A 23040-nucleotide genomic window follows, 5' to 3' on the forward strand; every position below is an offset into this window, starting at 1 on the left:
CATTTATTGCTCTCTCTCTCTCCTCACTTAATAACACATGTCAAGTTTGAAACTTTATACACAAACACCATTCCCTTTTACCAAACTCTCATTTCATCTACTTTTCCACTTTCTTAACTCTTAATAGTAACTCTTAATAGAGTGTCATTTGTCGCGTTAAAGTGCTCAGTACCATATGAGATAACACTGACTGATTGATTAGCGACAACTCATAATACTTACAATAAGCTTAACTTATAGTCATTTAATGCAAGTTTAGAAAACAAAACAAAATACAAAGCTAGTAAAAACAAAGGAAAACCATGAAGAAAAATCTTTATTACGAGGTTGTTTTTAGATATATAATCTCATAATTGTAACTTGTTGAACTCGGAACCAAGCAGACTAAACTGTGGTTTATTGAACTTAGCAGAAGCAGTAGTAGCAACTGATGATGATGAGACCTCTTCTGCTCCTGGTTTTGTAGTAGTGGTAGCTGAGTTTGTTACTGGTGCTGCTGCACAGACTGGTATCACTGACCTTATTTGAACTGCTGGGGCTATTCTGTGAGGACGAGACTGACCACTGAACATGGTTCTTGATAGGTGACTTGACTTAATTCCTGATGATGCTGATGCTGATGATGTTGTTGTTGTAGTATAAGGATTGAGATTTGATGACAGTGGATGATGACATGGTTTAATAACACTTGGTTTTGTGCCAAGCCATTGTTCCTCATCTTTCTTATGGTGGTCTTCCAATGGAGTTTGAATCAAGTATGGTGATGATCTGCTTCTTACTTGAACTGGGATTGGCCTAGTTGTTGGGGGTAAGATCTTTGAAACTGTTCTTGGCGGAGGTGGAGGAAGAAGAGAAGCAAAGGTGTTATATTTAAGTATTGAATCTTCTTGACTCAACTCCTTTATCATCTCCATGAGCTTCAATCTCTCATCTTGGGAATAAATATTTGAGCTTGATGATGAAGAAGATGAAGAAGAAGAGCCAATATTGTTGTCCCTATGATGACCTTTAAAGATTTTCTTTGGTGGGTTTGGATCTCTCTTCCTCACTTGTTTTCCATCATCTTTGGGTCTAAAACTCGAGAGAACTCTCGTCACATTCGCTTGTTCTTCATGACTGTCTTGTTTGGTTGTCAACGAACCCAATTTCGGCACTGTTTCAAAAAACATAAAATAAACATATCCTGATTAATTATGTCAAAGGTACAAACACACACACACACACACAAAAAAACAAAAAGAAAATTTTAAAGCTAAAAAACATGAGAGAACTTACTTTGGTTCAAAGCAGACCAGGCTGCAATAGCAGCATTCTTCTCAGCTTGCTTCTTGGTTTTGGCAGATTCACCAGTGAAAGTCATACCAGCAAGCTCCACAGTACAAGCAAAAGTTGGTACATGGCCAGGACCTGATCTCACAGTGGTGTACACAGGCAGCCTCAGCCCAGCTCTGTGAGCAGTTTCTTGCAGAAGATTCTTGTAAATACCAGTCTCGTCCTTAGAAGAAAAAACCAAAATGAGACCAATACACACACAGATATATATACACACAAAAACATATGAAAACTTACAAGAACTCTTGCAGTTAGAGTCCTCGAAGGGCCTCTGGTGGACAAGACATTGAGGGCCACTTCGGCAGCCGCGTGCTCGGCTTGCCTCAGCGTGGGGCAATAGTTTGGGCTTTCGAAGATCTCGCCATTGAAATTGACAGAAGCTTTGAATCTTGGTGCATGGTCAACGCCTTGTCTGATGCAAGTATAGGAAGGTAGATTGAAACAGCTTCTCTGTGCTATCTCCTGCAGTTGGTTCTTATACATATTCTATATCTGTCTTTTAAAGAACAAAACATAAAAAATACTCCAAACTAATAAAAAAACTGACATCAAAATCTAGAAATTTACTATCAAAGAGACAATTCAAGCCACACAAACAGTGTTGAAAAACCAACCTGATTCGCCAGATTTCACACTCCTACATTGGCCTTGAGACTCAACAAGAAGAAGAACAAAACCATTAACAAGTGACAAAGCAAAGCTTTAAGCTTTAGAGTCTTTTAGAGCTCAGACATAGAAGAGGATATGATTTGATATGAGTCTCCTCTCCTTAGTAGAAGTAGTAGTCCAATGCTTTCATTATTTTATTCCCTCTTATTAATATTCTCTTTATTTTATTTTATTTCCAAAAATAAATTATTATACAGCTTTTACAAAATATTTTCTAAAAATAAATAAATGAACACTTTTATGAGATCCTATTAATTAATAAGGTGAAAAAGGGGATGTTTTTCTTAATAAATAATATCCGTTCACATTTATCGCTAGTAAATTAAAGATTTTTTTATCCTTAATTAACATTTTTGAATAATTTGACTTCCTTTTTTGTATCAAAAATGTATTTTAGCTGTAATTCCATGAGATATTATTTGAATTTATAAATTAATATTTTTCTTGATTGTTATTGATTGACTCATGACTTTTTGACCAGGTTAGATGAACTATCAAAAATGTCTTTATTTAACTTCCAACAAATCTGCCCTGTGTTAATAGCCTACTCTACTCTAGGTAAATAGTTGACTAAATTCGTAATTCCCTCACTCTGTTTGACTTTTTTTTTCAAAATATTATTATTATTAATTACTCTAACTGTAAACTACTCATGATATTAACTATACCCCCAAAAAATTAAAATTCCACCCTTATTATCCGTTAATTGAAAGATACACCCCCCCAAAAAAAAAAATTAAAACTAAAAATCACTATGTATTTTACGGCTTTTTCTGTGCATATACAACAAATACAATAAAACATAATTACAAAATAATATACAATATATATATATGAAAAAAATATATTCATTGCTGCCTAAAGACATATATCATATCAAGGAACTTTCCAAATATAATATTACCAATTAATTATGGAAATAAAAATCACGAAAATTAATTACAGAAAATAAATAAAAAGTAAGCAAATTGAAAATATTACATTTTGTAGAGAAAGATGATTTAATGGTGATATTTTAATATTAAATTTTACAAAAAAAAATGGTTTGGAGATTAAAGTGTGTTTTGTAAAAATTTGAAATGGTTCAAGTCAACAAAAATGTTTATTTTGTTATTTGTTCAATATATTAGTGCAGAAAATAGTAAATATTATACAGATATAAACATTTTGTATGTATTATTTAATATAAACAAATTTGTATATTAGTAAACGTATTATCATGAAACATAACATTAAATATAAAACCATAAACCTTAATATTAAATATAAAAAAATAAAAATATATAGATGCGTAATATATACAGTAGTGTTTATTCTATTATATACAGTAAAAAAAAAATAATGTTGCAAATATAAAATACAGAAAAATAAAGAGAACATAAGTTAGTAAACATAACGTTTAATTTTTTTGGATGAACAAAAAAAATTAAACAAAATACTAAAAATATAAATAGAAAAATATTAATAATTGAAAATAATAAACTAAAATTAATTGATATAAATGTTTTGAATGTCCATTCATAAAAAAAATAAAAAACAAAGTTGCAACAATTAATGCACAAAAAAATTAAATTAACATAAAAATTTATTACATATGTACTATCAATAAAAATAAACAAGCTACGAAAAAACAATTCAAAATAATAAATAAACAAATTGATAAAAGCAAAAATATAATACAAAAACGTATAATAATCATACTACTAAATAAACAAAAGTTAGTAAACATAACAATCCATTTAAAAAATTGGTTTTTTTTTTTCAAAAAAAAAATGGAACCAAAAGGTAACGGAATACCCCATTTAAAACGGACATCATCAATTTAATATAAAATATATTCTTAATCAAATAAAATATTTTAAAAAAGGTCATCAATGATATAATAATAAAAAATTAAAATATTATAAAAAAAGAAATGAAATCATATAATTTGATAAAGAAAATAAATCATAATTATTTTAAAATTGGTATACAGTGTATTAAAAAATAATAATGTTTATATATAGTAATATATTAAATATTATTGTAATGAATGTTGTAAATTTCCCTTTGTCGTTATTACATTAACGATGTTGTAAATTTCCATTCATAGGTATTTTGGAAGTTCGAGCCGTCCCTTAACAGTCCCAAGAAAACGACACCAGCTTTCATGTCGTTTCTATCAACGATGATGCAGTCAACAGTATCAACTTAATAGTATTGAAAAGCCTCCCAGATTTAGCATTGATCTTAATAAAACTATGTTCACAAACATATATACAAGCCAAGTTTTATGGCCACTTGTTACTTTATATGAGGTATCATATGACCTTTCCCATCAACTAAAATTAATTTAAGATTACCCTGAAAAAAAAATTTATATATTTCCAAATTATTGTTTCTAGATAGGAGGAGGAAGAGATCTAATTTCATAATTGCAAGAAAATTAGATGCTAACTAATTCCACAACAGCAATAATAAAAGAAGAAGAAGAAGAAGAAAAAAATCAAGACAGAAGAAGAAAGCTCACTCATACAACACACCATCATTTCCTTCCTAGAAGAAGCACAAAGACCAAACCAAACTTACAAACATCCAGCCAAAGTTAATCCCCACATTGCCAGAAATATCTTATGCTGGGAGAGTTGAATAAACAAGCACAGAAGATGGCTAACCTCAAAACCACTCCATCTCATCTCCCCAATTAAATGCCTCTTTGTGTTACATCATCCAGTGGTATTCCATAGCTTCTATTGCTTACGCTTGTCGACTGTCGTTTGGGGCGAAACTACCACTGGTACTCCCACCAATACGGTTCGGTTCTCCCACTCTAGCAGCCAGAGCAAGAACTTCAGGTGACATTTCCCAGCTTCCACTTTTTCTTCCCCAACTAGATCGCCTTGGGTGTCCACCACGCTCTGCCACATCGTCTACTGTAGTCCTTACATCAGGGGACACTTCGCCTAAGTCGCCTTCCTTTACATTCACCCTCTCGTTGTTGTTGAGTTGTCCCTCAAAATGGTCAGCCCCTGCTCCCATGTCTCCCCATACTGTTTTTCTTCCCATTTCTATGTCCTCCACGGCTTTTCCCATGTTTGGACTCATAAAGCCCCCACCACCAGATCGACCAGGAGGAAACCCGGCTTCCCTTGGCACCACTGCCCTGAAATCGTTTTTGGATGGAGGGGTGCTGGTGCAGAATATCTCCTTGAAGTTATCAACAACTCCTTTATTGTAGGGGTTGGCTCGCCTATCATATCGATATCGGAAATTCTCATATGTAGTCTGCAAAAGCAAATGCGTGTCAATAGTCAACCAAAATTTCTGCTAATAAATTGGTGCATGAACTCTGAGTTACAGTGTATGGCATTATAGGTCTCTCACCTGATTTGTGCTGATGAGATATAAATGGAAAGCTGTAAGACCACCAACAAACCACATGGATATGAAAGTGTAAACGATTAGCACAATGGATGCTGGAGTTTTTATCATTGCTTTCCAAATTGTTATGTCTTCTCCGGCCATAATTCTCCTTATGTAGACCCAGCAGAATGCAAATACATATATACAAAGAAGGGTCGTTGAGAAGACAAACATGAAGAAGAATCTATAATTTCGCTGCAACCAAATTAATGATTGTTCAGATTAGGCTTCATTACCAGTCAGAAATACAATATTAGTAAAATGACAAATGGCACCAAGTAAAGTAAGTTAAAAACAAAACTTGCCCAATATTACATTCTGACAAATAACATAAAAAGATCAAGAATGTGTGAGACACCTTGGGCGAGTCCAGGAAGTTTTTGATATTCAACAAAATCATTATGAAACTCTTCTCTAGCTCACTAGGTTTGAGGCACTAATTATATGACCTTCCCTATTAAGTATAAGAAACCGATTGGAACTATTTCACATTGATACCATTTCATAAACATCTAGTATGACACAAACAAATACTAATGTAATTATTCCATTGCAAGTGCAGTATAGATAGCAAGACACAATACTAAATAAAGAAGCACATACCAGCCCTATACACTGCCCAACCCAAGGGCAATGATGGTCAAATCGTTCTACACAGTTATTGCATATCGAACAGTGAGAGCAGCGAGGAGGTCGGTAGAGCATACAAGTGTCACAATACTTAATCTTAACAGTCATTCCATTGACCTCTACTTCCTTGATACGAGGCAGGCGTAGTTGTGGAGTTTGTCCAGCCCCAACATCCATACTCCCGTCATAGCCTTCTGGCTCAGGAGGGTGAGCATTGCGAGGAATAATACCAGGATCTCTTCCAGAGGTTAGGAGGAGAAGAACTAATACCTGAAAACAGAACATTGTAATTATTTTTAGAATCCAGCAACTGGCAACAATTGTTGGAACTAAATGTTACAATGTACAAAGTGCAAGCTTGTTGAGAACTTGACAATATATAGTGTATAAGAATTGACAATCAAACCCAATTATGAAATAAACACGAATGTAATAAACTGAATCCTTGAGATAAATAACAACAGCCATGCCTACAGGCACATGTAAAAAAGTGGATTACTTTGGTACCGCATAGAAAAATCTATGGTATACTTAGCAACCTAACTTCGATAATGACATCATTGGGCAAAACCATCTCCATAAACATATTTTATTATTCAATGGAACATTTCATGACGGGTAATACATTTTTGCTTAAAAGAAAGTTATAACATACATATAGTTACAAAGGAAAAACAGGAAGAACTCACATAGATAGTGAATATAACAGCAACAGCCATTACTGATATTCCCCAGTGATGACCCCAGTCATTAATAAGGTTTTTGGCGACAAAGATGCAGAAAATCGTGACAGGAGCAACAATGAGGAAGATGGTCAAGCCCAATGATCTCACATCAGGTCCAAAAATAAACCTTCCTTGAAGAAAAAATTTCTGCCAATGAATAAGAAAAACAACAACATAAGAATCCTCAGTAAAAATCATAACACCAAAGAAACATCACTAAACTTCTAAAACGGGAGCTAATTATCGATACAAACCCAGTAATTATTTGAATTAAAAATAATAAAAAAAGCAATAACAAACTCACATTGCTGCCTTTCCAAGCTTGATAAACCCTCAAATCACCGGACCCAAAGGCGGATCCGGAACCCGGATCCGAACGCTGAGGCGGAGGCACCACATACATTTCCACACCCCTGGTTCTCACAAACCCACAAAAGAAAATCCACACTCAATCTTAAAATCCCCAACCTTTAATCGGATCCTCGAGATTAAGACAATTCCAACCCCACCCCCCCAAAAAAAAAGAACTCCCTTTAACAAAAGCTAGAATACATCGACGAAACGCGCCGCGTGCGTCCCTTTCGGCCGCCAGCCCAATTGGGTTCTGTTCCAGCTGCGGCGAGCTCAAGCTCGGCGGTGGCTATGGCTTACGACGACGTAGACAGAGAGAGAGAGAGAGAGAAAGGGTTTCACTTTGCTTGGGAGGGTTAGTTTTAGAGAGAGAGAGAGATGCTAGCCTAAGACTGTGATGGATTGGGATATGTTTATGTGTCCGTGCTTTACAGGGATTAACAGATGACGTGGCGCAACATGATTGGACTGTGGGACTGAGAATGTACCTGTAGTGGTGGGTGAAGCCCTTTCTCTCTCCCCAACCCAAACAGAGAATGTGAGTGAGGAGCCCCCAGCAGAGCTCTCAGGCCTGGACTTGTCCCCATCTCATTCTTTTCTCTTTTCTAACTTGAAATTACCATAATATCCTTACCCTCTTCAACTTTTACATTTTTTGTTGTGATTGCTTTTTTTTTTTGTAAAAAAAAATCACTTTTCTTTATCCTTTAACATAAATAATACTTTCCTTCTTTCCTATGAAAACTTGCTTTACTTGACTTAAAGATCTTTTTTTTTTGCTTCTATAATTGTCCAAAATCTTAGTTGCCTTAATTATAAAATATGCTACTTGTAATTTGATTAAAAGTCATCTTTTTGTTTTATTGGTCACTTTTGATATGATATCAATACAAACATATTTTTATGCTGATTTTTTATGTTAAAATATTATTTATCATTAAATTAAATACAAACTATATAATCTAAAACATTTACTCATATTTTTAATTCTAGGCATTATAAATTAAATTTATAAGATTTTTTTTTAGTATAATTTTACAAAATGATTTTCTTTAAACTATTCTTTATAAAGTAGTATTCTTGTTGAACTTACTCAATACCCTAACTAACTAAAAAATTACTTTACAAACAATCATAAAAAAAGGGTCATTTTACACATAATTATTAAAATGTCAAAAAATATATATAAATATACATTAAAATATCTATAAATGTAGCATCCAAGGTGAAATTGCATGAAATTGAGTATAAATCTATCCTTGGAAAACCATAAAAAGAGGCAGTTGGACCAAAAAGTCCTAACTTGTAAAAGCATGATGTGATGAATAAACAAAATTTGATGCTAAACAGCTATGATGACCCCCCTCTTACTTACTCATATATTCACTAGTAATTCTCAATCATGAATAATGGTGTGCCCACCTATATATATATAAAAATAAATATTTATAATAGATTATTAATTACTTTTTTTAATTATAATAAATATTTAATTAATTTAATATTGTCATTGGGGTGTGTGTAGCAGTAGTAACCAGCAAAGCCAGGCCCCCCTTTAATTTTTTTTTTCTCTAACAAGTAACAATTATGAAGAGCAAAGTGGCCCTAGAAAAGCATAGCCCCAAAGCCTCACACTGAAATAATAAATAGCAATTATACATACATACAAAGCTGATAGGTGGCTCTAGACTAACCCTATGCTTTGGATGGAAATAAAGAAAAATTAGAAAGAAAGAAAAATCATTAAGGATATGTTGTTTGGTTGAGAAGAATTTGGAAAAATAAAAATAATATTATTTATAATGGGAAAAATATTATTTTGGCTATTATATTTTGTTAAATGATTAAAATATTATCCTATATTTAATTTTTGTCAAAATATTTTTAAAAATATTTCATTTTCAACTCCTCACCTACCTTCTCTGCTTTTAGCATCGCCAACGACTCAATAATTAATTTTTTAATTAAAAATATTTTGACTAAAATTAAGTTTAGACAGCATTTTGACAAAAAAAAAATAATATTTGCCATATAAGGACTAATCCATTATTTCTTTCATCATTTCAAACATATCAATATTAGTACTGATGGTACGTAAATGTAACTCGTTGTTCAAACAACTATTCAGAGTTCCTAGAACTCCTTGTAAGGCTTGTTGGAAAACAATTTGTCAAACTTGGTTAATCGCTATTTGTTGTTCAAAATGAATGATTTCATTTTTTTTTGTAAAATACAATATTTGAATTATCATTTAGAAAAACACATGGGTCGATCATATATTTGAGAAAAACTACATTTTATGTTTCTCGCATCGCCAATGACTCAATAATTGATCTCATAATTGAAAATGTTTTGACCAAAATCAAGTATAGGGAACCATTTTGATTCATTTTGTAAAATACAACATCTAAATTATCATTTAACAAAACACATAAGCCGATCATATATTTGAGAAAAATACAATGACCAAAATAATATATAATTTTATATGAATTATTTTGAATTAAAAATAAAAATAAATAAGTACTGTTAATTTAAATATGTATTATAAAAAAAATATCTTTCTAATTTTGGAAAGAAAAGTATTGGTGGGATCCACTAACTTTGTTTTCTTCCACTCTTTTTCTTTCCAACCAAACAAAGTTTTTTTTTTCTCTCCCTTTTCTGTACCAAACAGAGACAATAGCCATAAAAATCTTCACCAAGTTCATTATAGTGAAAAAAAAATCCAAAAAAAAAAAAAATTCCGTTGCCGGGAATCGAACCCGGGTCTCCTGGGTGAAAGCCAGATATCCTAACCGCTGGACGACAACGGAACTTATTGAAATGTTTAAACAAAAATAAGTTTTATTACAACTTTAATACAAAGAAAATTTAGGCAAAAAGTTCCGTTGCCGGGAATCGAACCCGGGTCTCCTGGGTGAAAGCCAGATATCCTAACCGCTGGACGACAACGGATTTTCTGATGGGACTATAAAAGTATTCTATAAATAAATTTAAAGCATTCATTAATATATATTATATTGAGACAAGTTGTGTTTAGTGATGTCGTTTTTTGGTTTTTTTGAAGTAAGAGAGACTCGGGAAAACATGGTACGAATGAGGAGAGTTGCAATGGAGATGGGACAGCACAAACTCAGCATTCACAAGTTGAAAAAAGCATGGTTGCTATCATCACATCATCACCATATTTAGTGGTCTTGATTCTTGAAAAGGTTCGTGAATGAATGGTCAATTTTTGAGTATAATCCATATATGTTGGGATTGGTTCATGTACTAAATCTCATGCATTATTATTAGTTGTTAATTCATAGACCCTAAACTATATGCACTCTTCTCCAAGAATGTATATATATGCATAGGTAGTTGTGCACAAGTTAAAAACAACAATTTCTTGAAGCAAAGAATAGGTCAAAAATATTGATTATCAAAGAATATCACAAACTTGTGGATAGGAGTTATGTTTAGGTAACTTTTTATTTATCTCTATTTATTATATTCACACACACACACATCCCTGTTTTGAGATCTACGCCACTACAAAAAGTATGTCTTCTTTATATATAAAAAGATAGTGTTTTTAGAATCATTAAGAGGAATAATTAGTACACACAGAACACTGGTGTATGTGAAAACTTTCTTAGTTGCATCACTAATTTAAAAGTAAAACTGTTTAGATAAAATCCCATAATCTAATAATTCACCAGAGGATGCCGAGAATTGCTAAGGAGCACCATTGGTGTCCAACACCATAAGAATGTGACATACCACTATTAGTGCAATTCAATATTGGGTCCCACACTTATTTGAATTTAATAAGTGTTATGAGGTATCGCCACCTAATGTGGTGTTGGGCACCTTAAGTGCCAAATAGCAACTCTTAGAGAATGTCACACTCTAAACATATATCAATCTATTAATCAAATAATAACACATTTGAAGTTCTAGTATATTTTGAATACTTACCTACATAGCAATCATTTATATAATTTCTTGTTGATCAAATATTATAATAGAGTTAAGCAAGAAATAAAATTATAAAAAAAATGGAAATTATGAAGATTGTTATATAAAACCCTTCATAAACTCTCACTACCAATAGAAAAAAAAAATAGTACTAATATATGTATGAGTATATATATAGTAAATTAATAAACACCTACATGGTATCATTATTTGGGCTATGGTACTTATTTGCCTCCAAAATCTCCAAATGGTGTACCACTTCGATCATGGTAAGCCTTTCCTCAGCCTCATTTTTCACACACATTCCAGCCAATGCCAATGCATGTTCCAAACAATCTTCTGGGTACTCATCGAACAGACTTAGATCAGCAATATATCTCAGATTATCTTTGTCTTCCATCATGGCTTGTACCTAAAAAACAAAAACTTTGTCACAAAAACCAGTACACTTCATCTTCATTTTGCAAAACGACATTAAAAAATAATCTATATATATATACCCACTGACAGAGCCATATTATGTGACCATTATGGCTCCTATTGACGATGGCTTGATTTCCAGTGATGAGCTGAAGCAAGACCACTCCAAAGCTATAAATGTCAGCCTTAATGGACAATTTTCCAGTAGCAATGTACTCTGGAGCCGAGTAACCAATTGAGTCCATTTGCCTTGTAGAACTAGGGTTAGCACTAGTAGTAGGCCAAGTAGGGATAAACCTTGCAATCCCAAAATGAGAGAGCTTTGGGTGAAACCCTTCACCCAATAATATGTTTGATGGTTTTAGGTCTCCATGCACCACTGGTCGGCGGCCTATGCCACGATGGAGAAACTCTAGTCCTTTGGCTACACCTAAAGCTATCTTCATTCTGGTGTTCCAATCTAAGGGCCTCCTTGTTCGAGGAAAATGGTCTGCAGATATAATACCATTTAAGTATATTATGGTATTTTTCAAAACTATGGCATCGTTTCTATATTGTGGTATTTTTCAAAACAATATTGTTACGAAAAAGTAACATTTTTTTTTACACTTCATTGTAAACTTCTCTTTCCAACATAATATTTGAGTGTGTAGATAAGACTATTTTACAATGAATTATGAAAATAATACATTAGTTTTGTACCAAATACTCTTTTGTTCTTCAAAATAATGGCATAGTTGAAAGAAGAGTATATTATTACTAAAAAATAATGACTTTCTTTTGATAATATTTTCTGTAAAGTATCATTTTCCACGTGATGATGTTGAGTGTGTCTAAGAAAAATATTTTGTAAAAAATTACAAAATGAATTTTGTTTTGGAAATCAACATTAAAAATCTATTTTGCCAAAATATCAATTTTCAAAATAATGAAATATATAGTATAAAGAATAGTAGTGTTACCAAAGAGATGGTCCTCTAAGGAGTCTAAAGGCATGAATTCATAAACTAGAAGATGGGTTCGAGCAGTCCATTGAGAATAGTGACCAAAGAGAGTGATGAGATTTGGATGCCTTAGAATTGAAAGCATGTGAGTTTCAACTATATACTCAGTCTCTCCAACCGTTTTAACTATTACAACCTGCTTTGATCAAACCAGTATAGTATTTTATCACATTATTTGATGTGAAAAAAGAAGACCAAGTTATAACTAGTCATATATATATATATATAAATATGTACCTGATTAGAATTTGGTAAGGTTCCTTTGAATACGTATCCAAATGCACCAACTTTAACAAAATCAGAAAAGTTGTTTGTTGCAGCTACAAGTTCATTATAAGTGAATATTTGAGGTAAGTTACTTCTAGGGTTTAAACTATTATTATTATGTTCTTCTGCAGCTCCTGAGTAAATCAAAAACAATATAAATATATATATATATATAAGTTAGAAGAAGAAAAGAACTAACTAGTGCAAGAATCAAGCTTTGACTAGTTTCTTATACATTGATAAAGTACCTTGATGATCAAGAAGTAGTGAAGTATTAGACATTATTCTAAAAGATTTTAAGCCAAACCAGGGTTTAACTTAATGTTCAAGATTTTGTTGTAACAAGATTTTAGGTTCAAGAAAATGATTCAAAACTAAATAATAATACAAAGAAGGCTATGAACAAGGGCTTAATATATAACTACGTGTAAGTTGCACCAAACTCATCATCAGAAGCCATAAAAATAAAAAACAACGTACAAAGTTTTGATGATGAGATAAATAGGTTCTTATAATAAAGAAATGAAAAGAGAGATACCAGATGAAGTTGAAGATGGTTCTTGAATAATGTGTGAGTGCTGTGGAGGTTGGTTTTGGCTGTTAATGGCTTCTTCTTCTTCATCATCGTTACTAGTAGTGATTTTAGTCTTCTTGGGAATACTGTGCTTTGATGAGTTTGACCCACAACACCAGAAAGAGCTGAATTCGAAGCACCTCATTTTGGCTGTAATAATCAAGAAGTATATATATATATATATATAGCTTATAGTTATGGCTATCTATGGCTATGGAGATCGAAAAGAGAGATATATAATTAATAAACAAGAACTGCCAATTCAGGTAGTAAGACCCTCATCAATTACATTTTACGTAGTATTCATTTATATAAATATACTTATAGATAGGAGGGTCAAGTTTCTCTTTCTGTTGTATTTTCCTACGTGGAAATATTACATTTTACGTATTCATGTGTGTTGTACTAAGATCTCTCATCAACTCGTTTTACTACTCAAGTAATTTTTTTTTTTTTTTTTAAAATGTTACCTTATGTGTGATGAAATAATCACTAGTGGGAAAAGATTTTCACTTGCTTTGTTTTTTCATGTCACTACTACAAATAATAGAAGTCAGAACAAAATGACTTACAAAGGCTATATATGGTATAAATATTTTAGAAATAATATATTTTTACATGTAAATTTTTTTTAGAAAAAAACTAGGGGGCAAGACCACCCTATGTCCTTAGTGATGCACATTTTTCCCATGGGGATGGCCCCGCGGGATCCGCCTTTAATGAGGCGGGAAATTCCCGTCTAAATGGGAAATATGGCGGAACAATGATAATTTTCAATCCCTGAATGTTAAACGGAGCGGGGGCGGAGAAAGCACTCCCGCTTCGACGGGGGCCGTTTAAATTTTTATATATTTTTGTAATATTTTATATGTATTTTATATATTTCTTTATGTGTTATTGAAGTATACTAGTAACTTTTTTAATATTTTAAATTTTATTTAGGATAATATTTAATATTTTAAATAATAAATATTGTATAATATTTTAGTTTACATATAATTTACGATTTTTATTTTAAAATTTCTTTTTTTAAATAAATGGATTCCCCATGTGTTATACCCAGATTTCGAGCCGTAGCAAATATGACCTCGAAAGCTGAGTTCGCATTAAATGGTCTCGTGAGGGTTAGGGTATGCTCTACGATTGTAAATCGGAGCCTGCAAAGTATGGTACAGACCTCGAATATGGTGACCTCGAAATGATCTCGATCTCGAAGGATAGCTCTGTGAGACCCTCATCTTCAGAAACAACTTCGGAGCAGGGATCTCGAGCTCGATATGCCATCTCGAAAGAAATGTCAGCTCGGGAAGTGTCAGTGGCTCGCACAATGACGTGAAGCCTTGGAGATACTCAATGGCTACCTTGAATATCTACAAGTGTTGTAGATATGGGATATGATCCTCATTTATTGATGTAAATCCCCAAAAATCGTGGGATATTATTTAGTCAGTTATGCGTTTCCTGATCTTTGGGGAACGTTTCCTTGTATATCTGATTATTGGCATTTAAGGCCATTTATTTTTATTCACAAAAGAGTAACTACCCAAAATGTGTGGGATAGTATTCTGCATCCTTCTCTATAAATAGAGAAGTGATGCACCATTGTAAAGGACCGAATTTCTAATTCTTGAGAGAAAACTCTGGAGAATTCATGCTAAAGGATTGTTCAGAGATAATCTTGAGATTAATAACAGAGACTCGTGGACTAGGCAGATTTAACTGCTGAACCACGTAAAAACCGCGTGTCTGATTCGTTTGTTTGTTTTAGCCATTGTCTTTAATTGTTTACGTGCTCTCTTCTTTTATCTGTTGACGAAAAACGGCGTCAACAGTTTGGTGCTTTCATTGAGAGCCTCAAGCATCCATCCCAGAAAGATTCATGGCTACAAACAATCAGAACACTCCTGAAGAAAATTACCCAAGGCGTCTTGGAAAACAACCAATGGAGAACCCGGACGCTGAAGAAAGGAGTGGATCCTCTGATTCCCGGGGACCACCTCCAAAATTAAGGGATGAGGACATGTATTATAACCCTGAGCGTTATGTCCCTATTGTAGAATTGGAGAATCGGCAGCTGAAACAACTGCTGGCAGATGCCAACAAACGTAACGAGGAGTTGACTAGGATAGCCGCGGAGGCGCAGGTGGCTCAGCCCCCACCTCCGCGCGAAGACCGAGCCCCTCCTCCAAGGGACGTGCACGTTCCTCCCCGGAGGCCCCGTGGGCGTCCACGAAAAAATGCTAACACAAGGAGGCCAGCTCAGCCTCCAGCACCAACAGAGCCATCTGCTCCTTCTAGGCCTCAGAGGAGTACCCGAGCTCGGGTCCCGCCTAATCCACCTGTGGAAGTGCCAGCAGGAACCAAGCTCCTGTCGAGGCTCGGACTCAGGTTCCTGGTAGCGCACCAAACGCAACCGGCCCATCTCGGGCAAATTCTGGACCTTCCAGGCCGAGACAAGGACGGCAACCACCGTCACCTATACGGTTTCCTCCGTCTCCCATAAGATATCCTTCACCTCCCCGCAGGAACGCTCAACCTGGTCGAGATCAGGATCAAGGGCGTACAGGGGAGAGACAAGGAGACGGGGAGACGTTCCAGGGGCGGAAAGGCGCGCCATCCGAGAGAAGTCAGACGTCCCGATCTCGCACTGTAGTGACGAGGCGACGTAGAAAGGATCCACCACGAAATGACCGATCGATGAGTTTCACTAGCGATGAGTCCGGAGAAACAAGGTCTGTCAGTAAACACGACCGGGGTCGTAAAAATACTAGGAATCACAAGAGCCATCCCGACCTGCGCAATCACCTGAATCAGAGCAGGGGAAAGGGAGATCAGACAAACCCGGATCTTAGGAATCATCTGAATGGGCGTAGAGATCCCTCACGGAGACGCGAGCCTGGGATCGCGATTAATGACTATCAATTCCCAACACCGCCTAAGGACCCAGTACAAGAAAGGATCGATCAGCTCGAAAAAGCCTTTAGGCTTTTGAAGAATGAGCGAGGAAACGGTCGATATGAGGACTCCGATGAGGAGCTCGAGCCGTTTGCTCCCAATATTTCTAACACTCAGTTCCCCCAAGGGTTCCGGATTCCTCACGTCCCAGTGTTTGAAGGAAAAACCGACCCATGCAGCCATCTGAGTACATTCAACACTATCATGAGAGCTAGTAACGTGGGTTACGAGCTCAGATGTATGTTGTTTCCAACATCATTGGCCGGGCCTGCCAAGAGTTGGTTCGAGAAGTACAAGAGACATTCTATAACTTCGTGGGATCAATTGTCTAGAGACTTCAAGAAGCAGTTCCGGGCTATGGTGGGAGTCAGACCCGAAGCATCTACTTTGACTAACGTCCGACAACAACCAGGCGAAACACTAAAGAGCTACCTGACAAGATTTAATCTAGAGGTCGCCCGAGCTCGTGACGTGGATGACAGCGGGCACTTGATGGCCATCCGAGCTGGTGTTTTACCCGGGAGTGCACTTTGGGATGACATACAAGGGAAACCGGTGAGGTCGATAACCGAGTTTAATAGACGGGCGCAGAAATTCGTCAATGTAGAGGAAGCGAGGTCAACACTCAAAGCGACCTCGCAGACCGAAACTACATGATAAACATTAACTCCACCTCAACCTCGGTTGACCCTCTAGTTACACAGCCTACCTCGGAGAATCCTTCCAAGAGAAAAAAAAGCGAGGGAAATAATCCCGAGGCTGATGGAGGAAAGAAGAAAAAAGGAGAAAGATATTTCTCCGTATATAAAGTGCATACCGAGCTCAACGAGTCTCGGGAAAACATATACCTGGCTAATGAAAACCAGGTCCCCTTCAGGCGTCCGGATCCAATGAGGAATCAAAAGTCCAAGAGGGACTCCAGCAAGTATTGTCGATTTCATAGGGACACCGGCCACACAACTGATGAGTGCCGACAGCTGAAAGACGAGATCGAAGGATTGATCTCGAGAGGTTATTTCCGGCAGTATGTCAAAAACCAGAATACTGGACAGGCTACTGCCAGCCAGAGAGTAGCCGCGCTTCCGGCAACACAGAATAATAACTCCCGATCTCGGGATGAGGATAGGCCACCGCCGATAGATGGAGAGGACGTAATAACCATCTCGGGAGGTCCTCATCTCGCAGGAGGGGGCAGAAATGCTCAAAAACGATATGTGAATGAGCTGAAGACTGGGGACGGGTCTCCATATGAACCCGAACCAAGGGCACCAAAAAGCCAAAGGGTTGAGACTCAGCCTATAACCTTCACCGAGGAGGATGCCTCTCACGTCCAGTTCCCTCATCATGATCCGCTCGTCATCACCCTACAGCTTGCCAACAAAAGAGTGCGCCGAGTTCTCATAGACAATGGGAGCTCAGTTAACATTCTTTATAAAGCAACCCTAGAAAAAATGGGACTCTCCCTTCGCGACCTGAGGGCTTGTGCAACCACTTTGTACGGCTTTTCTGGAGAAGGAACCGCCTGTATGGGGTCCATTGAACTCCCTGTGACCTTGGGAGATTATCCAATCTCGGTGACCAAGATGATGGAGTTCGTGGTAGTAGAGTTACCATCTGCCTACAATGTATTGCTCGGGAGACCCGCCTTGGTCGGGCTGGGGGCAGTCTCATCTGTAAGGCATCTAGCCCTTAAGTTCCCAACTCCAAGCGGGGTCGGAACATTGAAAGGAGATCAATTGGCAGGAAGGGAGTGCTACAGCATTTCCTTAAGGGGAAAGAAATAGACAAGCGCGCAAGCACTTGTTGTCATACAGTATAAAGATGGGACAGTTTTAGAAATTGATGAGGAGATCGATCCAAGGACTGAAGAGAAGATTGACCTCCAACCTTTGGAGGAGCTCGAAGAGGTTCAGCTCGATGAATCTGATCCCTCGAAAAAGGTGAAGGTCGGGAAACACCTCCTAGACGAATCAAAATAGCAATTAATTTGCTTTCTGAAGAAAAACCAGGATGTCTTCGCGTGGTCCCACTCTGACATGGTGGGAATAAGCCCTAATGTAGCGAGCCACGCATTGAATATAGACAAAAGCTTTCCTCCGAAGCAGCAAAAGCGAAGGCAGCTGGATGAAGACAGAAAGAAAGCACTAAAGGAGGAGGTGGACAGGCTGAAAGCAAATAATTTTATAAGGGACGCTTTTTACCCTGATTGGGTGGCCAATCCAGTGTTGGTCTCGAAACCCAATGGGACATGGAGGACGTGCATTGACTACTCAGACCTCAACAAGGCCTGCCCGAAAGACTGTTTTCCCCTACCGAGAATTGATCAGCTCGTGGATGCCACGGCGGGGCATGGTCTGATGTCGTTCATGGATGCCTATTCTGGATATAACCAGATTCCCATGCATGCCCCCGACCAAGAGCATACGAGCTTCATTACGGATAAAGGGCTCTACTGCTACAATGTCATGCCATTCGGACTCAAGAATGCCGGAGCCACGTACCAGCGGCTCGTAAACATGATGTTCTCAGAGCAAATAGGGAACAACATGGAAGTTTATGTTGACGACATGCTCGTAAAGTCTCAACTTAACAAGAACCATGTTGATGACCTCGAAGAGTGCTTTGGCGTGCTCAGAAAGTACAACATGAAGTTGAATCCTCAGAAGTGCACTTTTGGGGTGTCTTCAGGGAAATTTCTGGGTTTCATTGTCAACTCTCGTGGAATCGAGGCTAATCCCGATAAAATAAAGGCCCTGATCGATATGCCTTCACCTCGGAAGCATAAAGATGTTCAAAGCTTGACTGGCAGGATGGCAGCTCTGGGCAGGTTCATTTCGAAGTCAACGGACCGCGGTCTCCCGTTCTTCAACTTATTGAAAGGAAGTAAAAAGTTCGAATGGACAGACGAGTGCGAGCTAGCCTTTCAAGAGCTAAAAAGGCACTTAGCCGAACCACCTATCCTATCGAAACCTGAGACGGGAGAAGTACTGTTCTTATATCTCTCAACAACTGAACACGCGATAAGCGCGGTGCTCGTCCGAGAGGAAGAGAGAATACAGAAACCCGTCTACTACATCAGTAAAAGATTACTGGGGGCAGAGTCAAGGTATCCACTGATGGAGAAACTCGCCCTCAGTCTGATCCACTCATCTCGAAAGCTCCGCCCTTACTTTCAGGCACATCCTATCCATGTACTGACCGATCAACCATTAAGGCAAGTCTTGTCCAAACCAGAGGCATCTGGTCGACTCCTTAAGTGGGCTGTTGAGCTCGGACAATTCGAGATCACCTACCATCCGAGAACAACCATTAAGGCACAAGCGTTGGCAGATTTTATAGTAGAGTGCACCGGTACAGCCGACGACGAGGTAACAACCACGGCCCACGAGCTGTGGAAACTTTACGTCGACGGGTCGTCAAATGAAAATGGAGCGGGGGCAGGAGTTATTCTGATCACCCCTGCAGGGAGCAAATTTCACTCTGCATTAAGGTTCGGCTTTAAAGCATCTAATAATGAAGCTGAGTACGAGGCTTTACTGGCGGGACTACGAATAGCAAAGGAACTCAAGGCCAGAGCTATACATTGCTACAGCGACTCTCAGCTCGTAGTTAATCAAATCTTGGGAGAGTATTAGGCTCGTGGCACAAAAATGGCAGCTTATCTGGAGAAGGCAAAGTACGCATTGGAGTTTTTTGAGTTTTATGCAATCGAACAAGTTCCCCGAGAACAAAACTCAAATGCAGATGCCTTAGCTCGGCTCGCCACTTCCACTGAAAATGAGGAGCTGAATGTTGTACCCATAGAACATTTGTCAGCACCCAGCATTACTGAGTCAGACAAGGAAGATGTGTGCATGATCGAGACAGAACCGACCTGGATGAGTCCGATCATTGAATACCTCGAAAATGGAATTCTTCCAAAAGATCGAAGTCAGGCTCGAAAACTAATGTATCAACTTCCTCGTTACACCATCCTGGATGGAAGACTATACAGAAGAGGGTATTCCATGCCATTGCTCAGATGTGTGACTCCCCCCGAGGCAAAGAAGATTATTGAAGAAATTCATGAAGGATTCTGCGGAGATCATACCGGGGGGCACAGCCTATCCAAGAAGATTATACGCCAAGGATATTTCTGGCCAACCATTAAAACGGATTCTTTCGAGTTCGTGAAAAAGTGCGACAAGTGCCAGAGATTCGCCACGATACCCCGAGCTCCACCTTCCGAACTAACCATGTTGACGTCCCCATGGCCTTTTGCGGTATGGGGCATCGACCTCATAGGCTCACTCCCAACTGGCAAAGGAGGAGTAAAGTATGCTGTGGTCGCGGTTGATTACTTCACAAAATGGACAGAGGCTGAACCACTAGCGACCATAACTTCAAAGAAGATCCTAGATTTCGTGGTAAAGAACATCGTATGCCGATATGGAGTGCCAAGAAAGATTGTGTCTGACAACGGAACCCAGTTTGACTGCGACTTATTTACCAACTTTTGTAACAAGAACGGCATAATCAAGAACTTTTCGTCAGTGGCTCACCCTCAGGCGAACGGTCAGGTCGAAGCCGTTAATAAAACTCTCAAGAATTCCTTGAAGAAAAAGTTGGAAGAAGCAAAGGGACGATGGCCTGAGGAATTACCCCAAGTCCTTTGGGGATATAGAACTACAGCTCGGACATCAACTGGACATACCCCATTTTCTCTAGCATATGGCTGCGAGGCAATGTTGCCCATTGAGGTCGAAATTCCAACGATTCGTACTCAGATTTACGACCAAAGTTCCAATCATACTCAGCTCGAAGAAACCCTAGACTTGATCGAAGAAAAAAGGGAGGAGGCTCAGCTGAGAAATGCTGCTTACCAGCAACGAACAACAAGATATTTCAATAAAAGGGTTCGAAGTCGAAAGTTCGGAGTAGGAGACCTGATTTTGAGACGAGTATTCTTAGCAACCCGAGATCCAGCAGCAGGAGTACTCGGGCCAAACTGGGAAGGACCATACCAGATAGAATCAGTCATCCGCCCTGGCGTATACAAACTTGCGAGATTAGATGGGAACTGATAACTCTACAAAATAGAGTTATTTTACCATATTTTATATGCTAATTGTTGCTTAGTTCTTGAGTTTTTAATTAACTTATTAAGTTTTTAAGTAATTTTGCATTTATTAGTCTTATTGTAATTTTCTAGATTTTTATATGTTTTTATAGATATTTTATTGTGTTATGTTATAGTTTAATTATTTAAAATTAATATTGTTAAGTAATGAGTTAAAAGATGCAATTTTGAGCTTAAATGTTATGTGAATTAAATTTTAATTAATGTTTTCATGGGAGTTATATGGTATATTTTATTAATGAAAATATTTAATTTTAATTTAGTTTATAATTTATTTTGTAGGATAATTATTTCATTTGTGGCATTTTTGCGGAAGAAACAAAGAAATTGTAGCATTTTTGTAACAATTTCGGCCCAGCCACGTGAAGCCCAGGCCCGTGCCTCCTCCCCTGGCCCAGCCCGCATTGCCCAGGCCCAGCCCGCCTGCCTTCAGCCGTGCCTCTTCCCCCTGCATCTTCTCACACCTGGCTTCCCTTGCATCAACCGTTTCTCTCCTTCAGCATATATGCTTCCTTGTCGCCAGCTGTCACCCAAGTCAGCTTCCCAGCCTCTTCACGCAGCAAGCCAAGCTCTCTTCACTCCCTGCCGAGACTTCAAACCACTTGAGCCATCCGTACGGCCCAGCTGCCTTTCTCCACTTCACTCCATCATCAACTTCATTCCTTCGCCAGCCCAAGCAGCCAGCGCCCAGGCCCACTCCAGCCCCAGCCCGTCCGTACGGCCCAGCAGGCCCCTAGGCGCCCCAGCCGCCTGTCACTGCTCCCCAAACACCCCTTGAGCCCATAAATTTACTCATTGTCCCCTTGTCTAAAATGCCACATTTTTACCCATTTTCTACACAATTTTTACCCCAAAATCATCATCACTCCTACAATTTACCCATACTTACCATATTATTATTAATTTAATCAATTTACTTAATTTAAATTGATTATTTTAATAATCTCATTTTGGCTATAAATAAGGGTTTTGAAGACCATTTTTGGGGGTGCTTAATGTTTTGGTTACCATCTTTTTCTCCCATTTTCTCTCTACCATTCTCTCTTCCATTTGGGTTTTTCAAGAGCATTTTGCAAGTATGTATGTCTTTTATTTTGTAATTTCTACTCTAGTTATGTGCTTCTAATCTTTTTCATAAGATTATTAAGATCATGATGAAGCAACTTGTAACTAGATAATATTTATGTTGTATGTTGATTTCCATTGTAATACAACAAAGTCTATGGATTTTTCTTCTTCATATACTTCTTTCATCTTAAATATCTTGTATTTTAGATTGTTAGAACATATTTACACTTTGTTCTTCATTAGTGCATAAACATAATATTCTTTGTGTAAGATGTGTCATTAAATTGTACACATCCATGCTTAGAACAAAAATATTATGTTTTGCCTTATAAATAATGTTCATTGATTTATTTGTTATTTCATTAGTTTGATTTACACTAAATGCTTTGAAATTATAATTTTGAAAAGTGAAGAAAAATCCTATCTTTTTATAAGAAATTTGTGTTTGAAATTATAAATCTTTTTGAAAAAGGATAGTTTAAATTATTTTAACTATCACTAACACTTGTGAATCAATATACTAATAAATATTATTAAACTTACATTTTGTGGATTCTA

The 23040-nt window shown here is 37.2% G+C and overlaps 3 protein-coding genes and 2 non-coding genes across 8 annotated transcripts; all 5 read right to left on the bottom strand.

The window, feature by feature from the left end:
* Positions 1-298: 298 nt before the first annotated feature.
* Positions 299-2115, bottom strand: LOC133817024 (double-stranded RNA-binding protein 3-like). 4 transcript variants are annotated; one of them, XM_062249407.1, is made up of 4 exons: positions 1947-2115; positions 1570-1824; positions 1276-1495; positions 299-1153 (listed from the first exon to the last, which is right to left on the bottom strand). In XM_062249407.1, the coding sequence occupies exons 2-4, from the start codon at positions 1813-1815 to the stop codon at positions 348-350; spliced, it is 1272 nt and encodes a 423-aa protein (XP_062105391.1). In that variant the 5' UTR covers positions 1816-1824; positions 1947-2115; the 3' UTR covers positions 299-347. The 4 variants fall into 4 exon arrangements, with proteins under 4 accessions (XP_062105391.1, XP_062105389.1, XP_062105390.1 ...); XM_062249405.1 differs by having other exon boundaries at positions 1570-1828; XM_062249406.1 differs by having other exon boundaries at positions 1570-1862.
* A 2230-nt stretch (positions 2116-4345) lies between these two features.
* LOC133817023 (probable protein S-acyltransferase 7) lies at positions 4346-7512 on the bottom strand. The gene is made up of 5 exons (XM_062249403.1): positions 7063-7512; positions 6723-6905; positions 6007-6303; positions 5365-5598; positions 4346-5265 (listed from the first exon to the last, which is right to left on the bottom strand). The coding sequence occupies exons 1-5, from the start codon at positions 7159-7161 to the stop codon at positions 4738-4740; spliced, it is 1341 nt and encodes a 446-aa protein (XP_062105387.1). The 5' UTR covers positions 7162-7512; the 3' UTR covers positions 4346-4737.
* A 2341-nt stretch (positions 7513-9853) lies between these two features.
* On the bottom strand, positions 9854-9925 carry TRNAE-UUC (transfer RNA glutamic acid (anticodon UUC)). Its single transcript has one exon. It is a non-coding gene; the product is annotated as a tRNA-Glu (tRNA).
* A 70-nt stretch (positions 9926-9995) lies between these two features.
* On the bottom strand, positions 9996-10067 carry TRNAE-UUC (transfer RNA glutamic acid (anticodon UUC)). Its single transcript has one exon. It is a non-coding gene; the product is annotated as a tRNA-Glu (tRNA).
* Positions 10068-11268: 1201 nt separating this feature from the next.
* LOC133820040 (serine/threonine-protein kinase PBS1-like) lies at positions 11269-13485 on the bottom strand. The gene is made up of 5 exons (XM_062253436.1): positions 13305-13485; positions 12737-12900; positions 12458-12635; positions 11576-11985; positions 11269-11487 (listed from the first exon to the last, which is right to left on the bottom strand). The coding sequence occupies exons 1-5, from the start codon at positions 13483-13485 to the stop codon at positions 11269-11271; spliced, it is 1152 nt and encodes a 383-aa protein (XP_062109420.1).
* Between the last annotated feature and the right edge of the window lie 9555 nt (positions 13486-23040).

The sequence above is a fragment of the Humulus lupulus genome, chromosome 2 (assembly GCF_963169125.1).
Source record: "Humulus lupulus chromosome 2, drHumLupu1.1, whole genome shotgun sequence".
Classification (NCBI taxonomy): Eukaryota; Viridiplantae; Streptophyta; class Magnoliopsida; order Rosales; family Cannabaceae; genus Humulus; species Humulus lupulus.

What these genes read in the sequence shown, in the direction of transcription:
- LOC133817024 (XM_062249407.1), bottom strand. Translation starts at nt 1,815, where the DNA reads ATGTATAAGAACCAACTGCAGGAGATAGCACAGAGAAGCTGTTTCAAT. An exon ending in CTCTAACTGCAAGAGTTCTT is followed by an intron (nt 1,496 to 1,569) that starts GTAAGTTTTCAT and finishes TTTTCTTCTAAG; the next exon opens with GACGAGACTGGTATTTACAA. An exon ending in CTGGTCTGCTTTGAACCAAA is followed by an intron (nt 1,154 to 1,275) that starts GTAAGTTCTCTC and finishes TTTTTGAAACAG; the next exon opens with TGCCGAAATTGGGTTCGTTG.
- LOC133820040 (XM_062253436.1), bottom strand. Translation starts at nt 13,485, where the DNA reads ATGAGGTGCTTCGAATTCAGCTCTTTCTGGTGTTGTGGGTCAAACTCA. An exon ending in CCTTACCAAATTCTAATCAG is followed by an intron (nt 12,636 to 12,736) that starts GTACATATTTAT and finishes TGATCAAAGCAG; the next exon opens with GTTGTAATAGTTAAAACGGT. An exon ending in CTTAGAGGACCATCTCTTTG is followed by an intron (nt 11,986 to 12,457) that starts GTAACACTACTA and finishes TTATATCTGCAG; the next exon opens with ACCATTTTCCTCGAACAAGG.
- LOC133817023 (XM_062249403.1), bottom strand. Translation starts at nt 7,161, where the DNA reads ATGTATGTGGTGCCTCCGCCTCAGCGTTCGGATCCGGGTTCCGGATCC. An exon ending in AAGCTTGGAAAGGCAGCAAT is followed by an intron (nt 6,906 to 7,062) that starts GTGAGTTTGTTA and finishes ATTCATTGGCAG; the next exon opens with AAATTTTTTCTTCAAGGAAG. An exon ending in CTGTTATATTCACTATCTAT is followed by an intron (nt 6,304 to 6,722) that starts GTGAGTTCTTCC and finishes TTCTGTTTTCAG; the next exon opens with GTATTAGTTCTTCTCCTCCT.